Below are 24,935 nucleotides of genomic sequence, written 5' to 3'. Positions count from 1 at the left end.
CATCTCATATCGGGGGCAAGAATCATTTTCTTCCCATGTTGACACACCATATTAATAGAAACATGGTGTAATTTTCCAGTGTCTACAACACCGAATCCATAGCTGGGCATCATTAGCAGTTCTGAAGAAGGGTCACTGACCTGAAACGTTAACTCTGCGTCTCTCTCCACAGATGCTGCCAGACCTGCTGAGTATTTCCAGCGTTTCTTGTTTTTATTTCAGATTTCCAGCATCTGCAGTATTTTGCTTTTATTTATATCATTAGCATTGGTTATTTTCTTACCCAATATACCAAGCATAATTTCCTGATGTTAATGTGTGAGGAATTTGTAACAGCAGTGGTGGTCACTAAGCCACATACAGTCCACTATCTACCCTGCATATTATGTCTGTGGTAAGAATTCGGCTCTGGAGCAAAATTGGTGACTTCCAAAATGGTGTATTGCACATTATTGATCCACACTTGTACCGAACTCAGGACTCCAGAGGTGAACATCAAGCTGTTTTGAATCTTGGGTTGGTGCAATAATGGAAACAGTCTGTAGGTGTGAAGCTGAAATCTCTGTCCTATTGGGTGGGGTGTTTTGACTGGGAGCAGGTTGGTGAACTTTATTGGTGCTCCAGGTAATGGTAAGGCAAAGGTTCTGGTCCATTGCTTGATGCTAAGGGGGGGGGGGGGGGGGGGGGGGCGGGGGTTGATTTCTTCAGGTCACTATGCTTTAGTGGTATCATAACTATCGCAGGAAGATTTCAGACCATTCTTTCTAGTGAAATTGCAAATGGACTCTTTGATCATACAATTTTGCAAGAAAAGCAAATGTAGGGAATCTTCCTGAAATACTTTTAGTGCCACTTATCCATGGTGAGTGGAAGAAATTGTCCCACTTGGTAAAGTCTTGGTGCACTGTCAGGAGAAAGCTTGGAATAGGCTCCTCCTCATAGGAAGAGAGTGAAAATCAGAGAGGATTCAATGGAACTGCTCGCACAACTCCCATCAACTGGTTTCAGAGGGACAGTGAAGAAGCCTAGAAGCAACTTGTCTGCCTGGTCTCTGGGGAAGAGGCATGATGTTGAGAAACTTGTGGCAAGAGAAGAATAAAATATAAAACAACTTGCTGCCCCCATCCCAAGGAATGAAAGGTAGCTTAGTGACAGTCTGTAGGTGTGAAGATACCCGCAGGTTGTTGTCACCATATTGACACCTATGCATCATTGAAGAATACATTGAGTGTTGCCATAAATGTCCAATGACATGGACAATGAAATGGTACATGACATCTGATCTTCTCCCCTGGTGTGACCACATAAATGGACCAGGATGTGGAATCCATGGCCATCCATTAATGTCTGGATGGGTATCATTCTTTTATGATGTGTCTAATTCACACCTTCTTTGTCTCAGAATTCAATTCGGGAATGTCTCTTGATAGTTCCAGGATGGGTGTAGTCGACACCTCTTGGTCTGGAATGTATCATTTTGTCCTTTCGAGACAGTGAGGCAATTTTCGAATACACAGGCCAGGGCATCTGATCTTCAGTGGCCATTGTGCAGCACATTGTCCACTTTATTAAAGGGAAAGCCAATTTCAAAGATTTTCACATTGAATAAAGTTTATATCTTAAAAGTAGGAATATATGTCTTTTATGGGCATGACATCAGGCATCAATAGAAAAATGTCATTATTTCCCTATGTAGTATTTCATTATAAATACACTTTGTATTGGTATGTGCTCTGTTGTTCCTTTCCTTTATTCTAACAGACCTGCCGCAAAGTCACAGCCATCTTGCTATTCCAGTTGCCCTTTGCGATGTGCCACCTCATGTAGCGGAATTGCTTGATGATGAAGAAAGTTGGGACTTTAATATTTTTGAACTTGAGGCTTTAACTAACAAAAGGTGGGTGCCAATCTTGAATTGTGTTGCCATATTGGTTAAATACAGTAGACATTTTGGCTTACCTTAAATTACATGTTGGTCATGTAATACATACATACTGTCCAATTTGTTCATTGATGATTTGGCACGAAATGGTTTCTAATTAGGCAGAATAGAAAGTGCTTTAAGATAATATTCTTTCTGATATTCATTTATTCATTTTCTGAAACTGTTTAGCATAATTAACCTTATTAATTTTAGCTGTTTGTATTTAATTAAGAACATTTCAGTTCAATGGAGTATTTAGTTAAAGGGTTTACCTTTTCATTGAGAATCTTGGTGAATTTGGCTTCAATGGTGTAACTAGAAAGTATTGTTCTTTGAATTAGTTATCTTTCCTAAACAAAAGTAAAAATCAGGTTAAAAATGTAAGATTTTCCATGGGAAAATACAGTGTCACTAATAACTCTCATAAATATACATTATGATCTCAGAGAATTCGTTAATGGAAAAAAATGAGATATAAACCGCCCCCACCCCCCGCCCCTGAGTAATTTAATGAATTACACAACAAGAGTTCAAATTTGAAGTCTTTTATTACAATGACTAAACTAAAAGAAATCCCCAATTAAATAAATAGTACTTTGTAAGTAGCTGATACCCTGAATTACAAAGGTTTTTTCTTTGTTTATTTCTTTTTTACTTGTTCATGGGATGTGGGCATTGCTGGCTAGGCCTGCATTTATTGTCCATTCCTAATTGCCCTTGAACTGAGTGACTTGCTCGGCCATTTCAGAGGGCATTTAAGAGTCAACCACATTGTTGTGGGTCTAGAGTCACATATAGGCCAGACCAGGTAAGGGTGGCAAATTTCCTTCTCTGGATGGGTTTTTACAACAATTGACAATGGTTTCACCATTAGACTAGCTTTTAATTCCAGATTTTTATTAATTGAATTCAAATTTCACCATCTGCTATGGTGGGATTTGAACTGATGTCCCCAGAGCTTTAGCCTGGGCTTCTGGATTGTTCATCCAGTCACATTGCCACTACGCCACCACCACTGCCTCCCCTTATTCAACACTTAAAAACTTTATACCACACTTAAATGTTACACAGTCCTTTTTGATGAAGACATCCTTTGCGGTTAAAAGTCCCAAACTCCACCCAGTTGCGATAGGTTGGATCTCCCAGACCTTTTCAAAAATCAATATTTTATTTTCTCCCTTCTCTGAGCATTTCCAACCTGGACCTCTGTGGATAATGTGATTTCCGGTAATCCTATGGGCCCTTTATTCCTCCGCAAGCTTCAACTCTCAAAACAGTTTTAAATCTCCACAGTATATCTTTCACTGTATATTTTTAGAGAGCAGGTGCTCCCTGTCTCTCCCTCTCCAGCTGCCACTGCTGGGTGTCTTCTCTTACAGCTTGCCCTGAGGCTATACCCTGATGGGTTCCCTTCTTACAACCTGCACGAGGACAGAACCCGATGGTTCCTTCCTTACAACCTGTTTTCCTCCAGAAAGTCAGTAAATTTATCTGGACTTAGGATTCAATAGGTTATTGCTTTGAACCAAAATACAGAAACCAGTAATAAAAACAAGAAATGCTGGAAATACTCAGCAGATCTGGCAGCATCTGTGGAGACAGAAGCAGAGTTAACGTTTCAGGTCAGTGACCCTTCTTCAGAACTGGCAGATATAAGAAATGTAAAAGATTTTTTTTATTTCCGATTTCAGATTTCTAGCATCCGCAGTATTTTGTTTTTATACAGAAACCAGTAGTCTGAGTTCCACAAAGCTACTCAGCTTTTCCATTGTCCCCAGCTTGGCTCGTTGACATGTTCTGATTGGCTGACTCCTTGTTTTATGATCCTAAAGTATGGGCAAAACACATTGTTCTTCAGATGTTAGTGCTATAGTCTCTGTCCTTCAGAAGACAGTCTTTGATTTGTTCTCTCTGTTGTCCTGGTAACCTTTTGCAGAGTGGAGGTGAGGTCAGCTGACCTTTTGGACTCCACCTTGAACTTTTAAAAATCACAATCTTGAAGACATAATCATGTTACAAGGTCCAGCGTTCATAACAACATACACTCATTCACCTGGGAAAAAACCTCATTCTCATTGTAAACTGAAATTTCACAGCATTGCAACAGTGCCTACACTTCTAAAGTACTTAATTGGCTGTATGATGCTTTGGGAATTCCTGAAGATGTGAAAGGTGCTATATAAATGCAGGGTTTTCTTTTAAAATGAAAGAAAAAATAGAGAAGAGTAAACAGGTGAGTAGGAAACAAACATCTTCCATTTTAACACTACTGTGTGTTTTGCTCCCATCATAATGAGCAGAAGGGCAATGCAAAAATAGAAATAAGTATCAGTGCAGTGAAGGTGAAAATTATCCCAGACACTATGGCCAGGATTTTACCAGCCCTCTGGAGACTGGTTGAGGCCGATCCTCCTGGAAGAGCAGCAACTGACAGGCAACTTTATAGAGGTCTATAAGATTTTAATATTTATAGGAAGGTAAAAACAGCAAACTACTTCAAACAAAACCATTACTGGAGGAAAAAGAGACACAGATAGTAAAAGGCAAATTTTGGGCTGACAAACAGAACTTCTTTTTATGCAAAGGGTAACCAACACATGGATAGTAAAGTCATGAACCCTAGAATCATCGAAAAAGCATCTGGATATATTAGTTGGGATAGGGCAGAATGAAAGTATTTGTCTGAATGAATGAGCTAGAATGGGCTAAATGGCCTTCCTGATGTATCACTATCTTATGACAGTGTAATATCACCTGTCTGATAGTTGTTAAAGGTCCTAAGAGAAATTGACTAGTCTTCCTTCAGTCCTCGTGCACATAAATATACACCACAAGGCTGGAGTGCATTTGGCACAGCTTTAATGATATCTAGGGAAACCAGAAAGATGGCTAGTGTGATAAATGGAAAGATCAGATGGTATGTAGTGGGTGCACTCATGAGCTTTGAGTTAAGACGTAGTACACGAACAATTTGGGCAGAGTGGAAGGAATGTCACATTGCACTTTAACCTGTACTGTTCCTGCACTGACATACTGAAAGTATGGATTCTTCATGAACTGCCCTACATTGTGACATTTTCAAAGCCTTGGGAAGTCAGTTATCCCCCCACCCCCCACCCAATTCATTTATGGTCTGTGTTTTGTCACGTTATTTGGTAATGGTTTTTCCTTTGACGGCTGCTGACATCACTGAATGCCAGTTACCATTGAATTAAAGCAAATAGCCTTGGAAATGTAAATGTAAATTCCCAATTCCATAAATGTGGCAGTCCTCTCTAAGGCAGAGCTCCCAAGTGTGTTGGCACTAATCAAACAGAGGTGGCTTCGGTGGATCGGTCACGTCTGCAGGATGGAAGATGGCTGCATACCCAAGGACCTTCTGTATGGTGAGGTAGCAGGGCCTGATGACCAGTGGGGCACCCAAAACTCCGCTTCAAGGATGCTTGCAAGTGTGACATGAAGGCCGTAAATGGTGACGATCACACCTGGGAGTCACTAGCTGGCGAAGAGGGAAATGGTGACATATCCTGTGGACTGGTGTGCACTACCACAATGACCAGTTGCTACAGCAGCTTGACAACAGGCAGTCTTGACAGTGAGCTCAAAAAATGGCGGCCCGCCTTTGCGGGCCTCACGCCAAAGAGCCATCACAATCTCAAGCACAGCAGCTCATTTAAATAGCCGGGGCAGCCCACCCCACCCAATCTTGTGGAGGGGATGGGCTGTCTGTCCCCGGCAATGGCATCAGCTGCCTGTGTGTGGGTGCTGGTGCCATTTTTAAAGGGCACCATTTCTGCCGGCATATTTAAATTTTTAAAAGAAATATCCCCCCAAAATTAAATACATTTCTTGTGCCCCTTTCCCACACCCCAATAAAAATTACAATAACTATTTGCCCTTCCACCCTAAAACATCTTACCTTTTACATCTGACCTTTCCCCTCCCACCCCACAAACTGCACAAAGTTTAAGGATCAACCCTTCCCACCATCCCCTACACCCATTATGTGTATTTGACCCCATCCCCCAACTGCGCACTGAAAATCTTACCTCTTCCCCCCTCGCCACCAGTGTTGCGCCACGTTTCCCTGGACGGATCTGAAGGCGCGCAAGTGCCAAAGATCGCGGCGGGCCCTCAAGATGCAGTTAAATGTATTCAAATTTATTAATTCTATTGATTTGCATATTTAAATTGTGGTCCCATCACCCAGCGGCGTGGGGGCCGCCACGGAGCCTCGCCGCTGCCAGGAGGATCAGGCTGGGCCCTACCAGCGTTGAGGTTTGTGGCAGGTCTCATCTGGAACCATCTTCAGGCCCCGCCCCCCCCCCCCCCACCACAGATGATGACATTGAGGGTTTGGTCAAATCCAGCCCGTTGTTTTTTGTAAATTGATACATTTTTACATCAAATTCAGCTGAGCTGTTGAGCAGACCTAGCAATCAATACTAAATGATTTACTTGATGCCCAATGAGTTAGTTGCTAACCTGCTTTGTAAATAATCCTTTCTGTTTTGTTTTAGGCCATTGATCTATCTTGGTTTAAAAATCTTAACACAGTTTGGAGTATGTGAATTTTTAAACTGTTCAGAAAAGACTCTGAGATCATGGTTGCAGGTCATAGAGACCAATTATCATGCATCAAATTCATACCACAATTCAACACATGCAGCTGATGTATTGCACGCCACAGCATATTTCCTGCGAAAGGACCGAATCAAGGTAAACCTATTGATCAAGTACACTGGAATCTTGCTATAAAACTTGCTTAAGTTGGACATTGTTTGCAATTCCTTTACTAACAACGAAGCCACAGAAAACATCTAAGGTCAATTTCATTTCTACAATACATGATCAAGACATTTAAACGTCTCTCTTTCTGCATTTTATATTTTTTTGGATGGCATAATTTAACATGGTAATTACTGATTATTTTGACTTTGGCTACGCTAACTATACTAAGGACTGCTGTGGTTCAAAAAGGCAGCTCACCACCACCTTCTCAAGGGCAATTAGGGCTGGGCAATAAATGTTGGTCTAGCCAGTGACGCCCACATCCCATGAACGAATAAAAAAAACTCACCAAAGTTGCAATTTGTGACCTAATGTGCTGCGGTGAGATGGGTGAATGTTTGGTGTGGAGGGAATGGGGAGAAGGATGGAGATAAGCTTGTCTTCAGAGTCACAGAATTGTTACAGTGCAGAAGGAGGCCATTTGGCACATCATGTCTGCACCGGCTCTCCGAATGAGCAATTCACCTCGTGCCATTCCCCTGCCTTCTCCCTGTAACCCTGGACATTCTTCCTTTTCATCTAACAGTCTAATTGTCTTTTGAATGCTTCAATTGAACCTGCCTCCACCACACTGTCTTGCAGTGCATTCCAGACCTTAACCACTTGCTGCATGAAAAGGTTTTTCCTCATTTTGCTTTTGCTTCTTTTAACAATTACTTTAAATCTGTTCCCTCTCTTTCTCAATCCTTTCATGGTCCTATCTACTCTGTCCAGACCCCTCATGATTTTGAATACCTCTATCAAATCTCCTCTCAGCCTTCTCTTCTCCAAGGAAAACAGTCCCAACTTCTCCAATCTACCTTCATAACTGAAGTTCCTCATCCCTGGAACTATTCTCGTGAATCTTTTGTGCACCGTCTCTAATGCCTTCACATCCTTCCTAAAGTGCGGAAATCACTATCACACAACTTCAGTTAGCTGCACAGAGAGGGCATGGGAGGAGTCACAGGACCCAGGAGCACCCTGTATCCTGGGGAGAAAGCTGACGGCATGTGCCTTGGTAAAGTGTAAATTATTTTTTTCATTTACATATAGATCAGAATAGTCTCTTTGATCAAAAGACCATTTAGTTTGTTAGCATTGTTCTTTTGGTCACAGATAATTTATTTTCTGTTGTAAAGATTTGTGAGCTAAAAGTTCATTTCCTTCCATTTTGAGTGAGGGGGTTGCGATTCATGACCTGCCCACACCTGATCCCGTGAGGCGGGCTGCATGCACACGCGATGCTGTCTCCTCATTTGCCTGATTGTAGGCCTAGCAGCCTGCGTGGCTAGCACATGTTTCAGCTAGCCTGCATCATTTATAGGTAGCCTGCCCCTCTTATAGAGGAGTTGCATTCAGTGGAAGGAAGCTGCTGCTGACTGCTAGTGCTTCAATTGTCTACAATTAGAAGCTGAATAAATGGAGTACCAGGGAAGTCAGAAGGCTCCCAGATTCATGGATGCGGTGCTGGAGGCCGTCGTGATGGAGGAGAGGCCATGTTTCCACATTGGAGACAGCAGGCCCTCAAGGAATGCCACCCGAGGGCATGACAGCAGTGCCGCGAGAAGTTCAGTGAACTCATGCAGGTGGGCGAGGTCAGTGAATGCATCTTCAAAGGGCATCTCATACCCACCGTACCAACAACTTCTCATGTTGCTCAATGCACCACAGCCCCATCATTCCCCCATCACCAGTCCATAGCAGTCAGGATTCAGGCCCAATATTCAGATACTCCACCTCTTGCTCCACCTCAACACAATCAGGGACATTCTTCCCTCTCTTTTGCAGGACAAGGTTGCACACAATCGTAGTGAGCAGTGCAGAACTGGTGAGGGACAGGTACGCCTGCATTTCCTGAGCCCTATGGAAGAGATGGTGCTCATGGGGCTCACTGTAACAGAGCCTGTGACATCCAGCCTTGCTGAGAACACAGGCCTTGTAAACCATCAGCTTGGTCCTAAGGGTCAGCTTGGTGTTAAACAACGTGCATTTCACAAGTAGGCCAAAGGTGGTAGCTGCTTTCCCTATGCATGTATCGAGCTCTGCATCAAGGGACAGATTGTCTGTCACCGTGGAATTTGCTAACCACTTCCAGTGGGGTGTTATTTAGAGTGATCGGGGTGGAGATGCAACATCTTGTTCCATACGGAGTCCAAAACTGCACACAATATTCCAAGTGTAGTCTCACCAATGCCCTGTACAATTGTAGCCAGGAAAATACCATTATCCTCAATGTTCTCCTGGTGCATCTGTCCCCTACCAGTTCTGCTCGGTATGACTGTGAAACATGAGTGACTTACAGCTACCAGGAAAGAAGCTCAGTAATTTCCAGCTTCTCCATCTGCGGCACATTATATCCTGGAAGGTCAAAATCACAAAATGTGGCAGTCCTCTCAAAGGCAGAGTTCCCAAGTCTGTTGGCACCAATCAAACAGAGGCGGCTTCAGTGGATCGAACATGTTCGCAGGATGGAAGATGGTTGCATACCCAAGGATTCTCTGTATGGTGAGGGAGCTGGGGCCAGACGACCAGTGGGGCGCCCAAAGCTCCGTTTAAAGATGCTTGCAAGCATGACATGAAGGCCCTAAATGTAAACTATCACACGTAGGAGTCACTAGCTGGCAAAAGAGGGGAAATGATGACACATCCTGTGGACTGGTGTGCAGTACCACGCCAACCAGTGGCTACAGCAGCTTGGCAACAGGCACCAACATCAAAAACAACTCACAGCATCACTTAGGAGTTCATGTGAGTTCAGTTCCTCTCAAGGATTGGCCTTCACAGCCATTAGCAAAGGTGCATGTAGAGAAGACACCCCACCTAATTGGATGGTTTGCTGCATGTCCATCATCTTTTGTAGATGGAAAGATGCCAACCATTTAAGAAAGGATATACTTGCATTGGAGGCGGTACAGCGAAGGTTCACTAGATTGGTCCATGGGATAAAAGGGTTTTCGTATGATGAGAGGCTGAGTAAATTGGGCCTATATTCTCTGGAGTTTAGAAAAGGTGATCTCATTGAAACATGCAAGATTCTGAAGGGACTTGAGAGAGTAGACACTGCAAGATTGTTTCCGCTGGTCGGGGAATCTAGATTACGGCAGCACAGTCTCAGGAGAAGAGGCCGATCATTTGGAACTGAGATGAGGCAAAATTTCTTCACTGAAAGGGTTGTGAGTCTTTGGAATTCTCTACCCTAGAGGGTTGTGGATGCTCCATCATTGAATACTTCTAAGGCTGAGATAGATTTTTGGTCTCAGGGAATCAAGGAATATGGGGAGTGGGCAGGAAAGAAGACTTGAAGCCCAAGATCTGTCATGATCATATTGAATGACGGAGCAGGCTCGACAGGTAGTATAGTCTATGCCTGCTCATATTTCTTGTGTTCTTATGTTCTCAACTCCCAGCACACTCTCATCCTACTATCTGGTATGAAGTGCAAGCTGCTGATGGTGTGACCATGGACCCCTTGCTTTACACTCCAGCCCCATTCCCTCACCCCCCAAACCTCCCCTGTTGATTTTCTGTTTTCAGGCACCCAACAATTGCCACCTGCCCAGCCACAGCAGCCTCAGGAGGAGGGGAAACAGCAACATCACACCTCTGATGAACAGGCACCATAATTCGATCTGACGCTCACAGTCACCAGCTCAGATACTGGAATTGTGTGAACTTTAGACGGTAGTATAGAGTTGGGATCTGCACAAGGTGAGTCACTGGGCAGATGTGGGCTTCAGCCAAGCCAGGGGAAAAAGGTAGCTCACTGGACAGCAAGGTCACACAGGAGTTCTGCTACAGAAGACTCAGATGAGGACTTCAATGGGGCAGCGCACAGAAAAATGTGGATGTGCATTCACATTGAGATGCTTGGTGCATTGGCAGGTCTGCCAGACAGCCTTTTGTCACTGCAAAGGAGCATGGAGGAATCCGTCACCAGTGTAGCACAGGACATTGCACAGAGCTTGGACCCCATCCTTTCCACTATGAAAGTGGTGGCCAACTCCATGACAGCACTTGCAGACACAGGTCTGATGCTGCTGTCTTAGCTTCCATTACAGCACAGGCAGTAGCCACACAACGTCTCAGTGAAAGCTCAGACAGAGGTCAAATCCATGCTTGCTGCCATGCAGGATCAGACTGCTGTAGAGCTCAGTGCTCAAAGGGGCCTGCTGGCTCTCACAGCAGTTCATTAATCTGTGTTCCAACAGATTACTAGGATTGCTGAGGCACCACCCAGGTTGTGGGGGGGAGGGGGGGTGGCGGTGGGCGTGGTGGGGGGATGTATCACTGGCATTGCAGAGCATGATCCTGCTGTCCTCTCTTAGGATGAGCATTCGTGCTCCCACTACTGCCACACCACCAGTGCCCCTGGTGTTACCTCTCAACCAGACAGCCCAGACTGCTGCTGCCCTTGCCAAGGTGGTGCAGTTCAAAGTCGGGCCACAAGGCCTAGAGCTGCTCAAAGTCATCCTGCAAGGCCATCTGCAGTCTCCCCCACTGAAAGTCAGCAGCCTTCCATCAGCCACGCTACAGCCACTGAGGTAGCACCACATAGAAGGACAGGCAAAGGCACCTGCAAGACAGGGAATGCACAAGGGTGAATAGTTCATTGTTTGTATAATTGGATGTGTTGTTGGACAAAGTAGTCACAGCAAAGTTTTTATTGGTGGTTTTTATTGTAGAATGTTGGCCAAAAGGACGCTATGATGAGATGACCTAGACAGATGGGAAGGTGGGGAATTTTTTTTTATAGAGATACAGCACTGAAACAGGCCCTTCGGCCCACCGGGTCTGTGCCGACCATCAACTACCCATTTATACTAATCCTACACTAATTCCATATTCCTACCACATCCCCACCTGTCCCTATATTTCCCTACCACCTACCTATACTAGGAGCAATTTATAATGGCCAATTTACCTATCAACCTGCAAGTCTTTGGCATGTGGGAGGAAACCGGAGCACCCGGAGGAAACCCACGCAGACACAGGGAGAACTTGCAAACTCCACACAGGCAGTACCCAGAATTGAACCTGGGTCGCTGGAGCTGTGAGGCTGCGGTGCTAACCACTGCGCCACTGTGCCATAGTGAAGCCATGGTGAAGGGATAATCTCCTAAGTGAACTGGAGTCTGTGTAAGTGCTCATGGACAGCCCGTCTGGAGAAAAGGGTTCTGGGATGCCTCCTCCTCCTCTTCCTCCTTGTTGTCCTCCTCCTTCTCCTGCCCCTACCTGGTAACAGTGGCTCTACCCTCATAATTGCCATGCTGTGGAAGACACAGCAGATCACCATGAACTTGGAATTTAGTATTGTAGGACTCCCCCTGAGCAATCTCGGCAGTGAAACCATTGCTTAAGAATGTTGATGGTCCACTCCACAATGTTTCTGGTGGCTGCATGGCTCTCATTGTCGACCTGTTTTCCTCACAATGTCGGGTGGCAGAATGGAGTCATCATCCATGTGTCTCCAGGCAGCCACTCTCTGGTTCTTATTGGTGGCCTGAAGACAGTGGGAATGGCAGACTGCCTCAGGTCGAAGGCATCGTGGCTGTTGCCAGGACAGCGGGCAGTTGCTGACTTGATGGTTTGTGCATGATCGCACACCAACTGCACATTAATGGAGCGGAACACTTTCTGGTTCCTATACCTCTCCCCATTGACATAGGAGGCCCACAGAACCATGTGTGTGCAGTCAGTGGCTCCCTGCAGCATTGGGAATGCCACTATCCCAGCAAAGCCACATGTCAACTCAACCTGCTTCTCTATGCTTAGAAAGAAAACAATGATCTCAGCTCTTCTCACATACAGGGCCTCCATCACCTCCCTGGTATAGCAATGTACAGTGAACTGGGATATGTTTGCTATGTCGCCTGCTCCTGCCTGGAATGATCCAGTCACATGGAATTTTAAAGCAATGGTGACCTTGACAGCCACTGGCAGTGCCCTCCTCTCCTTTATATGAGGCTGCAGGTCCTGTTGAAGGAGATGGTCCAATTCTGTGACCACCTCCTTGGTGTACCTCAGATGCCTTAGGAATTGCTCCTGGCTGAGGTGAAGGGAGAAGTGCTCCCTGAAAACCCATCTGTGGAGAGCCCTCCTCCTCCTCCTCCCTCTGTGCGGAGCTTCCCTCTCTGCAGCCTCTGCTCCATTTATCTGTTATGTAGCAAACCCAGAGACACTGCAACTACAGCCCCTGTACCACCTGTTGCAGCCTTTGTGTGGACACGACACCAAATCCTCTGCCTCCCTGTACAGATGCAGCAACACTCCCTAACAAATCCAGTAACACACCACACCACCTCCAAAAACACACCAACATCCTTCCACCAACTTTCCAACAGCAGAAGTAAATCAAAAGCACAGCTGCAAGTTAGATGCCTTTCCCTTTAAATAATGCTGGTTGGGGTTTCCTTATGTAGCTGAAGGCATGTTCAGCTGAGAGTGATTAGCACAGGCATTCAGTGCAGTTCAAGTTTCAAAACAGCTGTTTGACATCACAATCTGCCAACATGGAGAGCTTTCAGCGCACACATGGCACGCCCGCAATAGCATTGCATGCCCGCGTTAGTGCCCTTCCCAACCTGGGGTGCCATGCAGGCCACACTGGAAGTGGCTGGAAGCGTGGCACATGCCATTTTTTGAGTTTGAATCTTCGTAGCACCAGCCCCAGCAGCACAATGGAACACAATTTCGCGGCCTATATGTTCAACACAGACGTGTGATGTGTTTTTTATTTATCCATTTTCCATTGTATTTGTGAGATCTGTGTTCTAGTGCTAATTGGATACATTCTGGAAGGAGTTCTACATCAAGAAGTTAACAAAGTACTGTTTTTGAGACGTAAAGGATTAAAAGCAGGGAGGGTGGAACAATATGTGAGTAGGTGTTAGAATTTAATATGGGCTCTCGGAGACAAGCTGTTCTTTAGGGTAAACAAAGATTTAAGGATTAGAGAACAACATAGCACATGAACTCACTGTGCAGTAATGAGAACTTTATTCTTTATCTAACAGACACTTAAACTTAATTAGAAGCCAAAGGATAATTGGCTAGTATAGGCATTCTCATTATATTTTTGAAGATATTTTACACTTGGCATTTTACAATAACTATACTATGTATTACTATTTAATTGTAAAAAATATATTACTTGTATTAATCTGTAAACCTCTGTCTGGGTGGTAAAACCTTCCATTTGAAAGAGATGTGGTGCAGCACAAGATTACTTTAAATCCAGTGAACAGATCAATGCAAGTGAGGTACATTGTTGGATCCTCAGAAACACAACTCTGCAAAGACAGAGTATAGAAGAAGTACCCCTTCTAGATCATAGGGAGACAAGAAGAAAAACATACCCTTTGACGAAGGATAAATACTCTCAACATTTTTAACATGTGATCCTGCTGAAATTCAAATTATTAAGACAACATCTTGAAATACCTAAAAATATTTTATAGTTATTTTCATAATGTGTTTTCTATTATTAAATATCTTATATTTCTTAAGGTAATGTTGCTATTTTATCATTTGCATAAAACCAATTATGATTAGCTCACGAATTTCTCATTATTACATAATTATTAGTATTTCAATGAAACCAGGCACCAGTTAACATTTTCTTATAATCATGGTTTGAACAGTCATTCATTTATTGCTATGTTTTCAGGGGAGTTTGGATGAGTTGGATGAGGTTGCAGCACTCATTGCAGCTGCAGTGCATGATGTGGACCACCCAGGTCGCACCAACTCCTTCCTGTGTAATGCAGGAAGCGAGCTAGCAATACTGTATAATGACACGGCCGTCCTGGAAAGTCACCATGCAGCCCTGGCTTTCCAACTTACAGCTGGAGACGACAAGTGCAACATCTTCAGGAACATTGAAAGGTTAGATCCAATGATCAGTAGATATTCAGGCCACTGAAAGTCCTCAGTGCCAAGACGGTGCGTGTAGTATAGTTAAATAGTATAGTGACAGTCAATCTCTAAACTCAACTGGTTAAAAGTAGGAATTTAAGACGTCATTTTTTTTTTCCTTTTGCTCTCTGGGGAATGCCAAAGGCCCATATCAGAAATCAACCACTTTTATCTAGAAAATATAGCACCTTTAATGCAGTAAAATATCTTAAGGCAGTTCACAGGAGCGTAATCATACAAAAATTGACACCGAACCAAAGAAGGTGATATTAGGACAAGTGACTAAAAGCTTCCTGAAAGAGGTAGGTTTTAAGGAGTTTCTTCAAGGAGGAGAGAGAGATTTAGGGAGCTAATTCCAGAGCTTGGAGCCTAAACAGCTGAAAGCACAAACATATGAACATATGAAAACGATGGGCGGGAAAAGACTTTTTGTTTCATCAAGCCTGTTCTACACTCATGATGGCTGGAGCATCATGATTAGATATTAAAAAGGGACAGTAATTAATTGAATATAAATATATATCAGATACACTGTTACTAGATATTACCAAAATTAAGAAACATTTTTGTAAATCAAACAGCAGCAAGACTTTGCCACAAGATTGAGTGGGTGCTGAACCAACAACAAAACGTCAGTTTGTGATCATGCATCCAATTTTTTGCAGGAATCAGTTTCGAACATTGCGACAGGCAATCATTGACATGGTTTTGGCGACAGAGATGACAAAGCATTTTGAACATGTGAACAAATTTGTGAACAGCATCAACAAACCTATGACTTCAATTGAGGAAACCAGCTCAAATGTAAGGTCTAAGCCTCAGCTTCCTCAGTGTGACCATCATCATGTATCAGTGACACGGAATGCACTGGCAGTTAGAATCAAGACTAGCAGCTGTAATTGGCACAATAGACCCAAAAAAAAATCCACTCCATTAAATTTATCTATATTGTAATAGTACAAGTGCAACCCTTAATTGACTTCAAGGCAGTAGTTTAATCTCAAGGCTCATTGGCATTTTGATTATAAACTGCACAAGCTTCCTGCTCATAGTTGATGAGATTAGCTGAGCCTTTTGATTAGAGTAGCTTTATAAATATACCCAGGTTCCCATCATTCTATGCATCCTTGATTCTGATACCAGTATCTTAGACGTATATTAACAAAAAAAATACACTTTTTATTCTTGGGATATGGGTGACACTGGTAAAACCCACAGTTTTTACACATCCCTAGTTTCCCTTGAGAAGATGCTGGTTGGCCTACTTATTGATCTGTGTAGCAAAGACAATCCTACAGTGCTTTTGGGTAAGGAGTTTGAGGATTTTGACCCAGGAGCAACGTTAATTATCCAAATCAGGCAAGTGTGTGACCTGGGGAGGGGGGATCTTGGAGGTGATGGTGTTCCCATGCACCTGCTTCCCTTGTTTTTCTAGGTGATGGAGTTTGTGGATTTGAGAGTTGTTGCAGTGCATCCTGTAGATAGTTGTATAAAACGCTAGTTAGGCCACAGCTGGAGTACTGTGTACAGTTCTGGTCACCACACTATAGGAACAATGTGATTGCACTGAGGGTGCAGAGGAGATTCACCAGGATGTTGCCTGGGCTGGAGCATTTCAGCTATGAAGAGAGACTGGATAGGCTAGGGTTGTTTTCCTTAGAGCAGAGAAGGCTGAGGGGGACCTGATTGAGGTATACAAAATTATGAAGGGCATAGATAGGGTAGATAGGAAGAAAGTTTTTCCCTTAGCAGAGGGGTCAATAACCAGGGGGCATAGATTTAAGGTAAGGGGCAGGAGGTTTAGAGTGGATTTGAGGAAAGTTTTTTCACCCAGAGGGTGGTTGGAATCTGGAACACACTGCCTGAAAGGGTGGTAGAGGCAGGAACCCTCACAAGATTTAAGAAGTATTTAGATGAGCACTTGAAACACCATAGCATACAAGGCTACGGGCCAAGTGCTGGACAATGGGATTAGAATAGATAGGTACTTGATGGCTGGCATGGACACGATGGGTCGAAGGGCCTGTTTCTGTGCTGTATAACTCTATGACTCTATAATATACACTATAACCAGGGTAGGCCAGTGCTGGAGAGAATGAATGTTCAACCTGGTGGTTAAAGTGCCAATCAAGTGGACTGCTTTGTAAAGACATTTAGTAGATGGTATCCATTTTAACCATCATATGATTTTTGTGTAATCAAGTTACAATAACAAACACTAATCTTAATTCCTTATAAAATTCAACTATCAATACAGTACAATAAGATAAATGTGTCTTACTAGTATTCTGAAAAATTAATTTTCTATATCTTTAATTTTATAGAGAGAAATCCAAGATGTTCTGCATTATAAATGCCACAATTTACAAATAATATAATCCTGTCAGAAATCCATTTTTATTCTATTATTGTAAAAATGTATTTGGCATGCAAGTGCAATGGGAATCTAAAATACAACATGTAGAGGAATCTGTTTAATGCTGGCCTAATTATGAGTTAATGGGAGCAAACTCCTTTGCTGGCCTTGAGCATCATGAGTACCTCGAGTTCTGTTCACCCTCATAAAGAGATTGTTGTGAGCAGGTATCAGTATTAGTGGGAAGTCCTTAATTGTTCTGTTGGTTTCATCATGTAGTAATCTACTGGTTGTATCACCTTCCCCAGTCTATGAAAAGCATCAGCAGAGGAGGGCGGCACAGTGGCGCAGTAGTTAGCACCGCAGCCTCAGCTCCAGCGACCCGGGTTCAATTCTGGGTACTGCCTGTGTGGAGTTTGCAAGTTCTCCCTGTGTCTGCGTGGGTTTCCTCCGGGTGCTCCGGTTTCCTCCCACATGCCAAAGACATGCAGGTTAATAGGTAAATTGGCCATTATAAATTGCCCCTAGTATAGGTAGGTGGTAGGGAAATATAGGGACAGATGGGGATGTGGTAGGAATATGGAATTAGTGTAGGATTAGTATAAATGGGTGGTTGATGGTCGGCACAGACTCGGTGGGCCGAAGGGCCTGTTTCAGTGCTGTATCTCTAAACTAAACTAAGGAGGGGAAGAGGTGGGGTGGAGTTGGGCAAAGAGACAAAAAAAAGTTTGTGGCTAATTTAGGAAAATTCCTCCCTGTCTCCCTACTCAAACAAGCTCTAATCCATGATTGTCGATGATGCATTAAATAGATCAACCTACCTCCCTGATACATCGTCCTTTTGAAAACTAATGCATTTATATAGCACCTTTCATGATCACAGAACATCCCAAAGCGCTTTATAGCCAAAGTACTTTTAAAGTTTAGTCACTGTTATAATGTGGGAAACACAGCAGCCAATTTGACAATGACCAGATAATCTGCTTTTGTGATGTTGATTGAGGGATAAATATTGACCAGGACACCGGGGAGAATTCCCTTGCTCTACTTCGAAATAGCACCGTGGGATCTTTTAACTGAGAGCACAGATGGGACCTCAGTTTAACCAAAAGACAGCACCTCCCATAGTGCAGCACTCCCTCAACATGACACTGGAGTATTAGCCTTGATCTTTGTGCTGAAGTCCTGTGGAGCTTGAGCCCACAACTTTCTGATTTAGAGATGAGAGTGCTACCAACTGAGCCACAGCTGACACTTTGAAACACAGGAGCACTGTACAAAACCAAAAAAGACCATCTCGATCTATTGGGCTGGTCCTAATGATCACAGATTTCATACACCACTTTAACTCTCATACCCTTTACTAGCACTATCTGCCAAAAGCTATCTTTCACTCTCCACTAATGTATCTCATCCTCTGCCTTCCTTGGTGGGCTATTTGACTATTCAACACCCTTTGTGTAAAAAGCAATGCATATTTCACCTTATCTCTGCTTTAAGCTACCTTTCTCCACATCTGGAGCAGCAGCTGCTTCTCAATCTCTTTAATTATGGGCCCCTTCTGCCTGAGTTCTTGCAGTAGTGCTTGTAGTGCTGGACATTTGCAGATAGTGCTAGTAAATGGTATGAGAGATAAAGTGGCTTTACTCACTCAGTGATGCCCAAACCTTTAGCAATTTGGCAAGTAATCAGCTAGCTTTGCCTTCCCCTTGCCAATGCACATGCTCAACAGGCTCCCTACAGAAGGTTAAAGTTGATTTGGAAGTTTTAGTACTGCTTCTTTCTCATTGGTTGGCCCACAGCTTAGATAAGTGTTCCTACAGTTTTGCCCACAGTACATTGTGCACATTTTCCCAGAAACCTTTTGCAACCTGTCTTTTATCCTTGAATAACACGGGCTTATAAGTCCAGAACAACACCCTTATCAAAAAGGTGGATTTTTAAAAAAGTTTTTTTTTAAAGAAGTTACATGGAGAGGCAGAGAGGTTTAGGAAGGGAATTCCAGAGTGTTGGACTCAGGTCCGCTGTTCATTGGGCAAAGGGAGGCAAGGCATGCACTCTCATACCCTTTACTAGCATTATCTGCCATTCTCTTGCAAAGATGGTTTGGTGAGAGGTTATAGGCTAGAGAAAAGTTCAGAACTATAGTTAGCTAAGGCCATGTTTAAAGACATGGGCTGAATTTTACCTTCTGGGATGGGCTGGGAGGCAGGGGTCCAGTAAAATGATGAAGGAAGGCGGGGGGGGGGGGGGGGGGGGGGGGGGGGTGTGTGGAGTGCCCATCGTTTTCCTGCCGCCATGTCATCTTTCTAGCAGCAGGGAAGATAGCAATGGTCCTCCTGGCCAGAGGCCAATTGAGTCACATAAGTGGGCAATTAAGGGACTCTTCCCACTGCCATTGGCATTTTGCCAGTGACAGGGGTTTCCTCAGATAAACCCTGGCAGCCTCCCAGCGGGCTCGGTGGGGTGCCCTCCTGTTCGGGCACACACTCTTTGGCCCACAAAGAGGACCCCCACCCCCAGTGGCAATGGTTACCCTTGCAGTAATTGTGCCTCCTGTTCTGACCAACTCCCTGCCCCACCACCCCCACCCCACTCAACTCCTTGCAGGGCCTATCTGACTGGCCCCGGCGTTCCCAGACCCCACTTACCTGGTTGCGAGGGTGCTGTCCATCAAAGGTGTCTTCTTCTTCCAGGTGCAATCCCAATAGCGGCCACCACTCCTGATGGCGCTGCTAAGCTGCTGGCCCTCCGATTGGCTGGCAACTCCAGGGGCAGCCGCTGACAAGGTGCAGCCCTGGGTCCCACAGATGCCGAAGTGGGATTCCACCCCCACACACACACCTTTGGGCCCACCACCCTCTTCCTCCTCCCTCCTTTCGGGCCTGTCGGCAGGAAACCCACCACAATAACAACATTCAGCCATGGATGAAGGCTTTAAATTAAATGCAATGGGTGATGGGTAATATAGGTCAATGAGGAGAGGAGTGCTGGGTAAGCAGGACTTAATGTTGGACAGGTTGAGTGCAACAGATTTTGGTTGGACACCAAGAATGGCTTTAATTTGGCACTAAGTTTAGAATTTCACAGTTGATCCTGGTGAGGGTAATGGAAATGTCACACAGGTGCTGCGGGGGTGATCTACTGAATTTGCAACTAAAATACAATGTTGATGCAGTGCAAAGCAAACTTCACACTAGACTTGATCCATTTCCACATGAGCTGGCAGTGCTAATTGTTAACACTGGTACCAAAGTAGAAATGTTCCATTCTCAATTACTCACATTCTTCCTCTTGAACACAGAAGTCATCAGAAATACAGTTTCATTTTTAGAAAGACTTGATTGTTGGGTAAATAATTTTTAAGATTGAATTATCACTGGGGTTCTCCTGTTCTTCTGGTGTAAATTTGGCAGGAGATCAGCAGAACCACCTGAGAATTGGTGAAAATGGCCAGTGATGTCTATTCTCCAGAGGTTCTGTCAAACTCTGGCTGATGATATGGCTGGAGATCGGGGCATCCCCCACAGAAAATTCAGAGCCAATAAGTTTACAGAGCAATAAAAAAAAACACAAGGTAGTGTTCTATAATGTGGATTAGTTGATTTAACTTTGCAATCTAAATTGCTGCAACAGATTTAAATGGTTGATAATTATGTATAAATCATTGATTTCCCCTTGTGTTCCAGAGTGAGAGCAGTGATGGTGAATGTCTGTCCAGTATAAAGAACTCAATTGAAGACAGAATGCTCATTAAACGCATGTTGATTAAATGTGCAGATGTCGCTAACCCTTGCCGGTCAGTAAAGCTGTGCATCGAATGGGCGGGGAGAATTTCAGAAGAATATTTTGCTCAGGTAACATTGCAATATTTCAGCATTGTTTAAAGCTGTAAGGGCAGCATGCTTAAACCTAGCTCAGCTGAGATCAATGTTTTAAACTAATACAAAGGATTTTCTTCACATTATAAGCTTTCCACTATACTTCAAGATTTTTAGTTTCTCCTTGTTGGAAAAATGTTTTTCACAGCTGAAATGATTGTAACTTTCAGCATTAATTTTTTGAATGTTTCCAAGTTCATGTCAGGGAAATAAAACGTTGAAATTTAGCTATACAGAACAAGCCCAGGTTCAATCCGTCTGTGCTGACTTAGCCTATCTCACCCAGGGAAGTGGCTGGAACAGCGCTGCTGGCCTCAGTGCTTGTCGGGGGGGGGGGGGGGGAAAGCATCAGCCAGGGTCCCCAATCCTGATGGCTATCTTGCAGCAAGTGTGCATGATTTAGATCTCAGGTGAGGGGGGAATTGGATTTAGCCAGCTAACACTCACTGTCAAATTACCTGAATAATAGTCATTCGGGCAAAGTACCAGAAAGCAACCAGAGCCCATGAAACTGTACTCCAGCAAGGGAGACAAATTGGAGAGGAAGGGGGAAACAATTAAAAATCCAAACAAAGGCACTTAATCTGTATTATGTGGAACTATCTGTGTGTCTGGTTTAATAAAAAAAAAGAGATTAGGTGTAATTTTCCAATTTACACTTCCAGTAGGGAGCCTTGCCCACCGGGAGTGCATATCGGCTATTCCAACGTCATCCAATTTTCAAATGTTCTCTGGGCGAGTGAGGCTCCCTTCTCCTTTTGGCACCATAAAGTAAAAAAATTCCTCAAATTGTTTTAATTACCATGTTTGAACGTATGGTCCTCACACTGGCCATCAGCCTGCACTAAACAAAACTACAGGCTTCACACCCTGTGCCTTGGCATATTTTCATCTTAATTTATGTAAGTTACTATTAATGTAAGAAGTACTTTCTTTATCAACAGACAGATGAGGAGAAACGTCAAGGTCTGCCAGTTGTGATGCCAGTCTTTGATCGGAATACGTGTAGCATTCCAAAATCTCAAATATCGTTTATCGATTATTTTATAACTGACATGTTTGATGCTTGGGATGGTAAGAATTTCATTTTTGATTTATTTTATCTTTTAGAACTGCACTTGTTTTAAGTTTTTTAATATGTCAATAAATGCAGAGTCACAATGTTGTGACCTCCATACTGCTCTGGGGTTAATAATGTACTCCTCAATGAATGTATTCAACCCAGCTCAGAGGGAGAGTCCTGAAATTCCTGGGAATTTCTGCCACTGTAACCTGGTCAGAGGTGGGCTGGGAACCCGTTCACACATGTAAATGGGGTTCTTGCTGCACTTCCGATGAAGTTATGGCAGCACAGCAGCAGAAGGTCGAAGGAAATTCGGGACCATAATTTACCTTAATGTATTGTTCATCATTATGCATCTGGAAGCAATTACTATTCTCCTGCATAACTTTAAAATGTTTCTTCAGGGTCACATTAGAGTAATGACTCATGGTGATTTTGTCCATTTTTACCCACATTAAAGCATTCAGTTACAAACTTGCAGTAGCACATAGCCACATGCTAGGAAGGAGAGAAAAATTAGCACAAGCAGTTCTTGCACTTTCCTTCACAGCTCGTTGCAGAATGTTATAGACAGAGGTTTGGGAGCAGAACACTTGCCTACTGTTACGACCAGGTGAGAAAGAGGTCTAGGGTTCCCTTTCAGCCTTCACCTGGTCTTACTGTAACAGGGTTTAATTTTAAACATACTGTTTTTAGCTCCCCCTTGGTGAATCCTTGTTCACTGCTTTCCAATTAAAAGGTGAAGAAACCAGCACAAACAGGCTTTCTTAGGTTTTAAGGAGGTGAAATTTTATTAAACTTAAACTCTAATTTGGTTGACACCTATGAATACATGCCGTGTCCACGCTAGCATGCATACATGATACACACATGCAAATAGAGACAGAAAAGAGCAGAAGAAAAATTAAAGTGGAAAGGTTTGAGGCAATATCTGAAGAGCTGTTATGGTTCTTCGAGCTCACTATAGAATCCTTTTGCAGTTAGATCTTGCTTTTCATTGGGGCCCAGTATTCTTCTTAAACCTTGTTCACTGTAGGAGACTTTTCTCTCTTGGGGTTCATGTGTATTCAGTCATTTTTTGGAGTTCCGTGAGAAAGAGATGGGAGCTGATAGGAGGGGCTGTGGCAAGTCAGCCAGGTCTTTTCAATCCAGGAGCAAAAAGCTCTCTGCAGGCTCAAACTTTCAGTTCAAACTCTACAATGCAGAAAAAAAAAACAGACTGCCAAGCAGGTTAGTCATGTGACTAACTGGTTTGACCAGGCCTGTTTGTGGATTGTACTGGAGCAGGGGATAGCTCCTTTGTTCTAACATTGTCTGTTAACATGCAAAAATGTATTTCCAGGCAGAGGCCTGGCAACCCTTGTCCACTTCCCAGCAACAATTTGAAATTTAATGTCCATATGGTGAAATTAATATGCCTCATTCTTGGCAGGTGGGGGCCTGCATGACACCTGCACTCTTGCCAGGGATGGTGAATGGGATTGAGAATACTTCCTATTGGCAGGTTTCTGCCCTCATATGAGCATTTTAGAAACTATACGTGATGTATAAATTCTAACTGAAAAACCCAATCTCATAAAACCGTGCAAATTATTTTAGACACGTGGTACCCCAGAGTAGTAAAGCATAACTGTTTATTTATAAATGTCAGCTTGTCTTCAGTTAATATATTTCTTTATTTTATTAGAAAGGCTAGTCATGGGTAATTATAGTGTATTATAAGTTAATAATCATTTTCATGTAATTTCAACTGTCTTCCTTTCAGCATTTGCAAACCTCCCCAATTTAATACACCACTTAGCTGAGAACTACAAGTACTGGAAAACCCTAGACGAATGCAAGTATAAAGGTCTACGACTTCCACCTGACCTTTAAAAGTAAAGGTGAAAGGACAACATATTTTGTTTGCCAACCTCACTTTAACTCGTGACTCAAGCAAAGCCATTAGGAGATTCTATTTTAGTTCTAGTGACTGTAAAATTGTAGTGTAATATAAATTCTACACAATGCAGGAAGCTTTGATGCAGAGTATGCAGGAAACTGTATTGAATTGTCATGGTGGTGTCCCAGTTACAAACAGAATAGCACAGAACCTCTGAGTTTCAACACTGGCTTTGTCATGTTCAAGTACATTTTAGTACCATTCTGAAAATATATCACATGGTAAGGAAAAGAACTGGTACACCTTTGTTGAGAGAAGGCATAATGAAAAGACTGTTTCTGAACTTGTTACCCTAAAGCCATAAGTTTATCTGTAAGTAAGCCTTTCATTTCCTACTGAGTTATTTTCTCAAACTTCTAGGTGCATGGAAGAACTAGGGGCAATATTCTGACTGTTGCTAGTTTTTCACCAATTTACCATTGTTTTAAATAACTGATAGTTGGGGCATTAAGGCAGCTTTGGGCAGTAGTAGGTTTACATATTCTATAAATATTTAACATGGAAATAAATCTTTTCTCCTAGTCAAATAAAATCAGCTCAACAAATTATTGTGTGGGAGAGATCCATTAATTTATATTGCACTGTATATTCTGAATTGATATTTTAAACTATATTTTGTCAAGGCCTTAATCTCTGCCAAAAGCCTGAAGTCCATACTATTGAGATCAATTTATTTTCCAAAATGTACCAAAGAAAATATTTCTGCATTCCATGTTGGAACAGACCCTTGATAGAATAGTGGAGGCAAAATCCCAGGAATCATTTAAGAAACAATTGGATACTGCAAGAGGGGAACTTTAGGATGCATCGGGATGAATGAGCTATGATGGGTATGTGGAAATATACACTAATACTTATGAGTTTCACATATATTAATTTCCAGTGCAATGTATGTAACAACCCCTACGTAACTGCCCTATATTGTTCTGAATAAAGTCATGATAGTTTAGAATAAGGTAGGCTATTTACCCATCGTAACTCATTCATCCCGATGCATCCTAAAGTTCCCCTCTTGCAGTATCCAATTGTTTCTTAAATGATTCCTGGGATTTTGCCTCCACTATTCTATCAAGGGTCTGTTC

General features: G+C 43.1%; 1 protein-coding gene across 1 annotated transcript in view; it reads left to right on the top strand.

The window, feature by feature from the left end:
- Positions 1-23,786, top strand: part of pde8b (phosphodiesterase 8B) — a 288,620-nt gene extending 264,834 nt beyond the window's left edge. Inside the window, exons 18-24 of the mRNA XM_068028806.1 lie at positions 1,762-1,897; positions 6,445-6,643; positions 14,364-14,581; positions 15,277-15,415; positions 20,657-20,824; positions 21,793-21,922; positions 23,677-23,786. Coding sequence (XP_067884907.1) covers positions 1,762-1,897; positions 6,445-6,643; positions 14,364-14,581; positions 15,277-15,415; positions 20,657-20,824; positions 21,793-21,922; positions 23,677-23,786 — 1,100 coding nt within the window. The remainder of the gene's footprint in view (positions 1-1,761; positions 1,898-6,444; positions 6,644-14,363; positions 14,582-15,276; positions 15,416-20,656; positions 20,825-21,792; positions 21,923-23,676) is intronic.
- The last annotated feature ends 1,149 nt before the right edge of the window (positions 23,787-24,935 follow it).

This window comes from Heterodontus francisci, chromosome 4, assembly GCF_036365525.1.
Source record: "Heterodontus francisci isolate sHetFra1 chromosome 4, sHetFra1.hap1, whole genome shotgun sequence".
NCBI classification, from domain to species: domain Eukaryota; kingdom Metazoa; phylum Chordata; class Chondrichthyes; order Heterodontiformes; family Heterodontidae; genus Heterodontus; species Heterodontus francisci.
The sequence above is the reverse complement of the archived record's forward strand: the minus strand, read 5'-3'. Positions and strand labels throughout refer to the sequence as shown.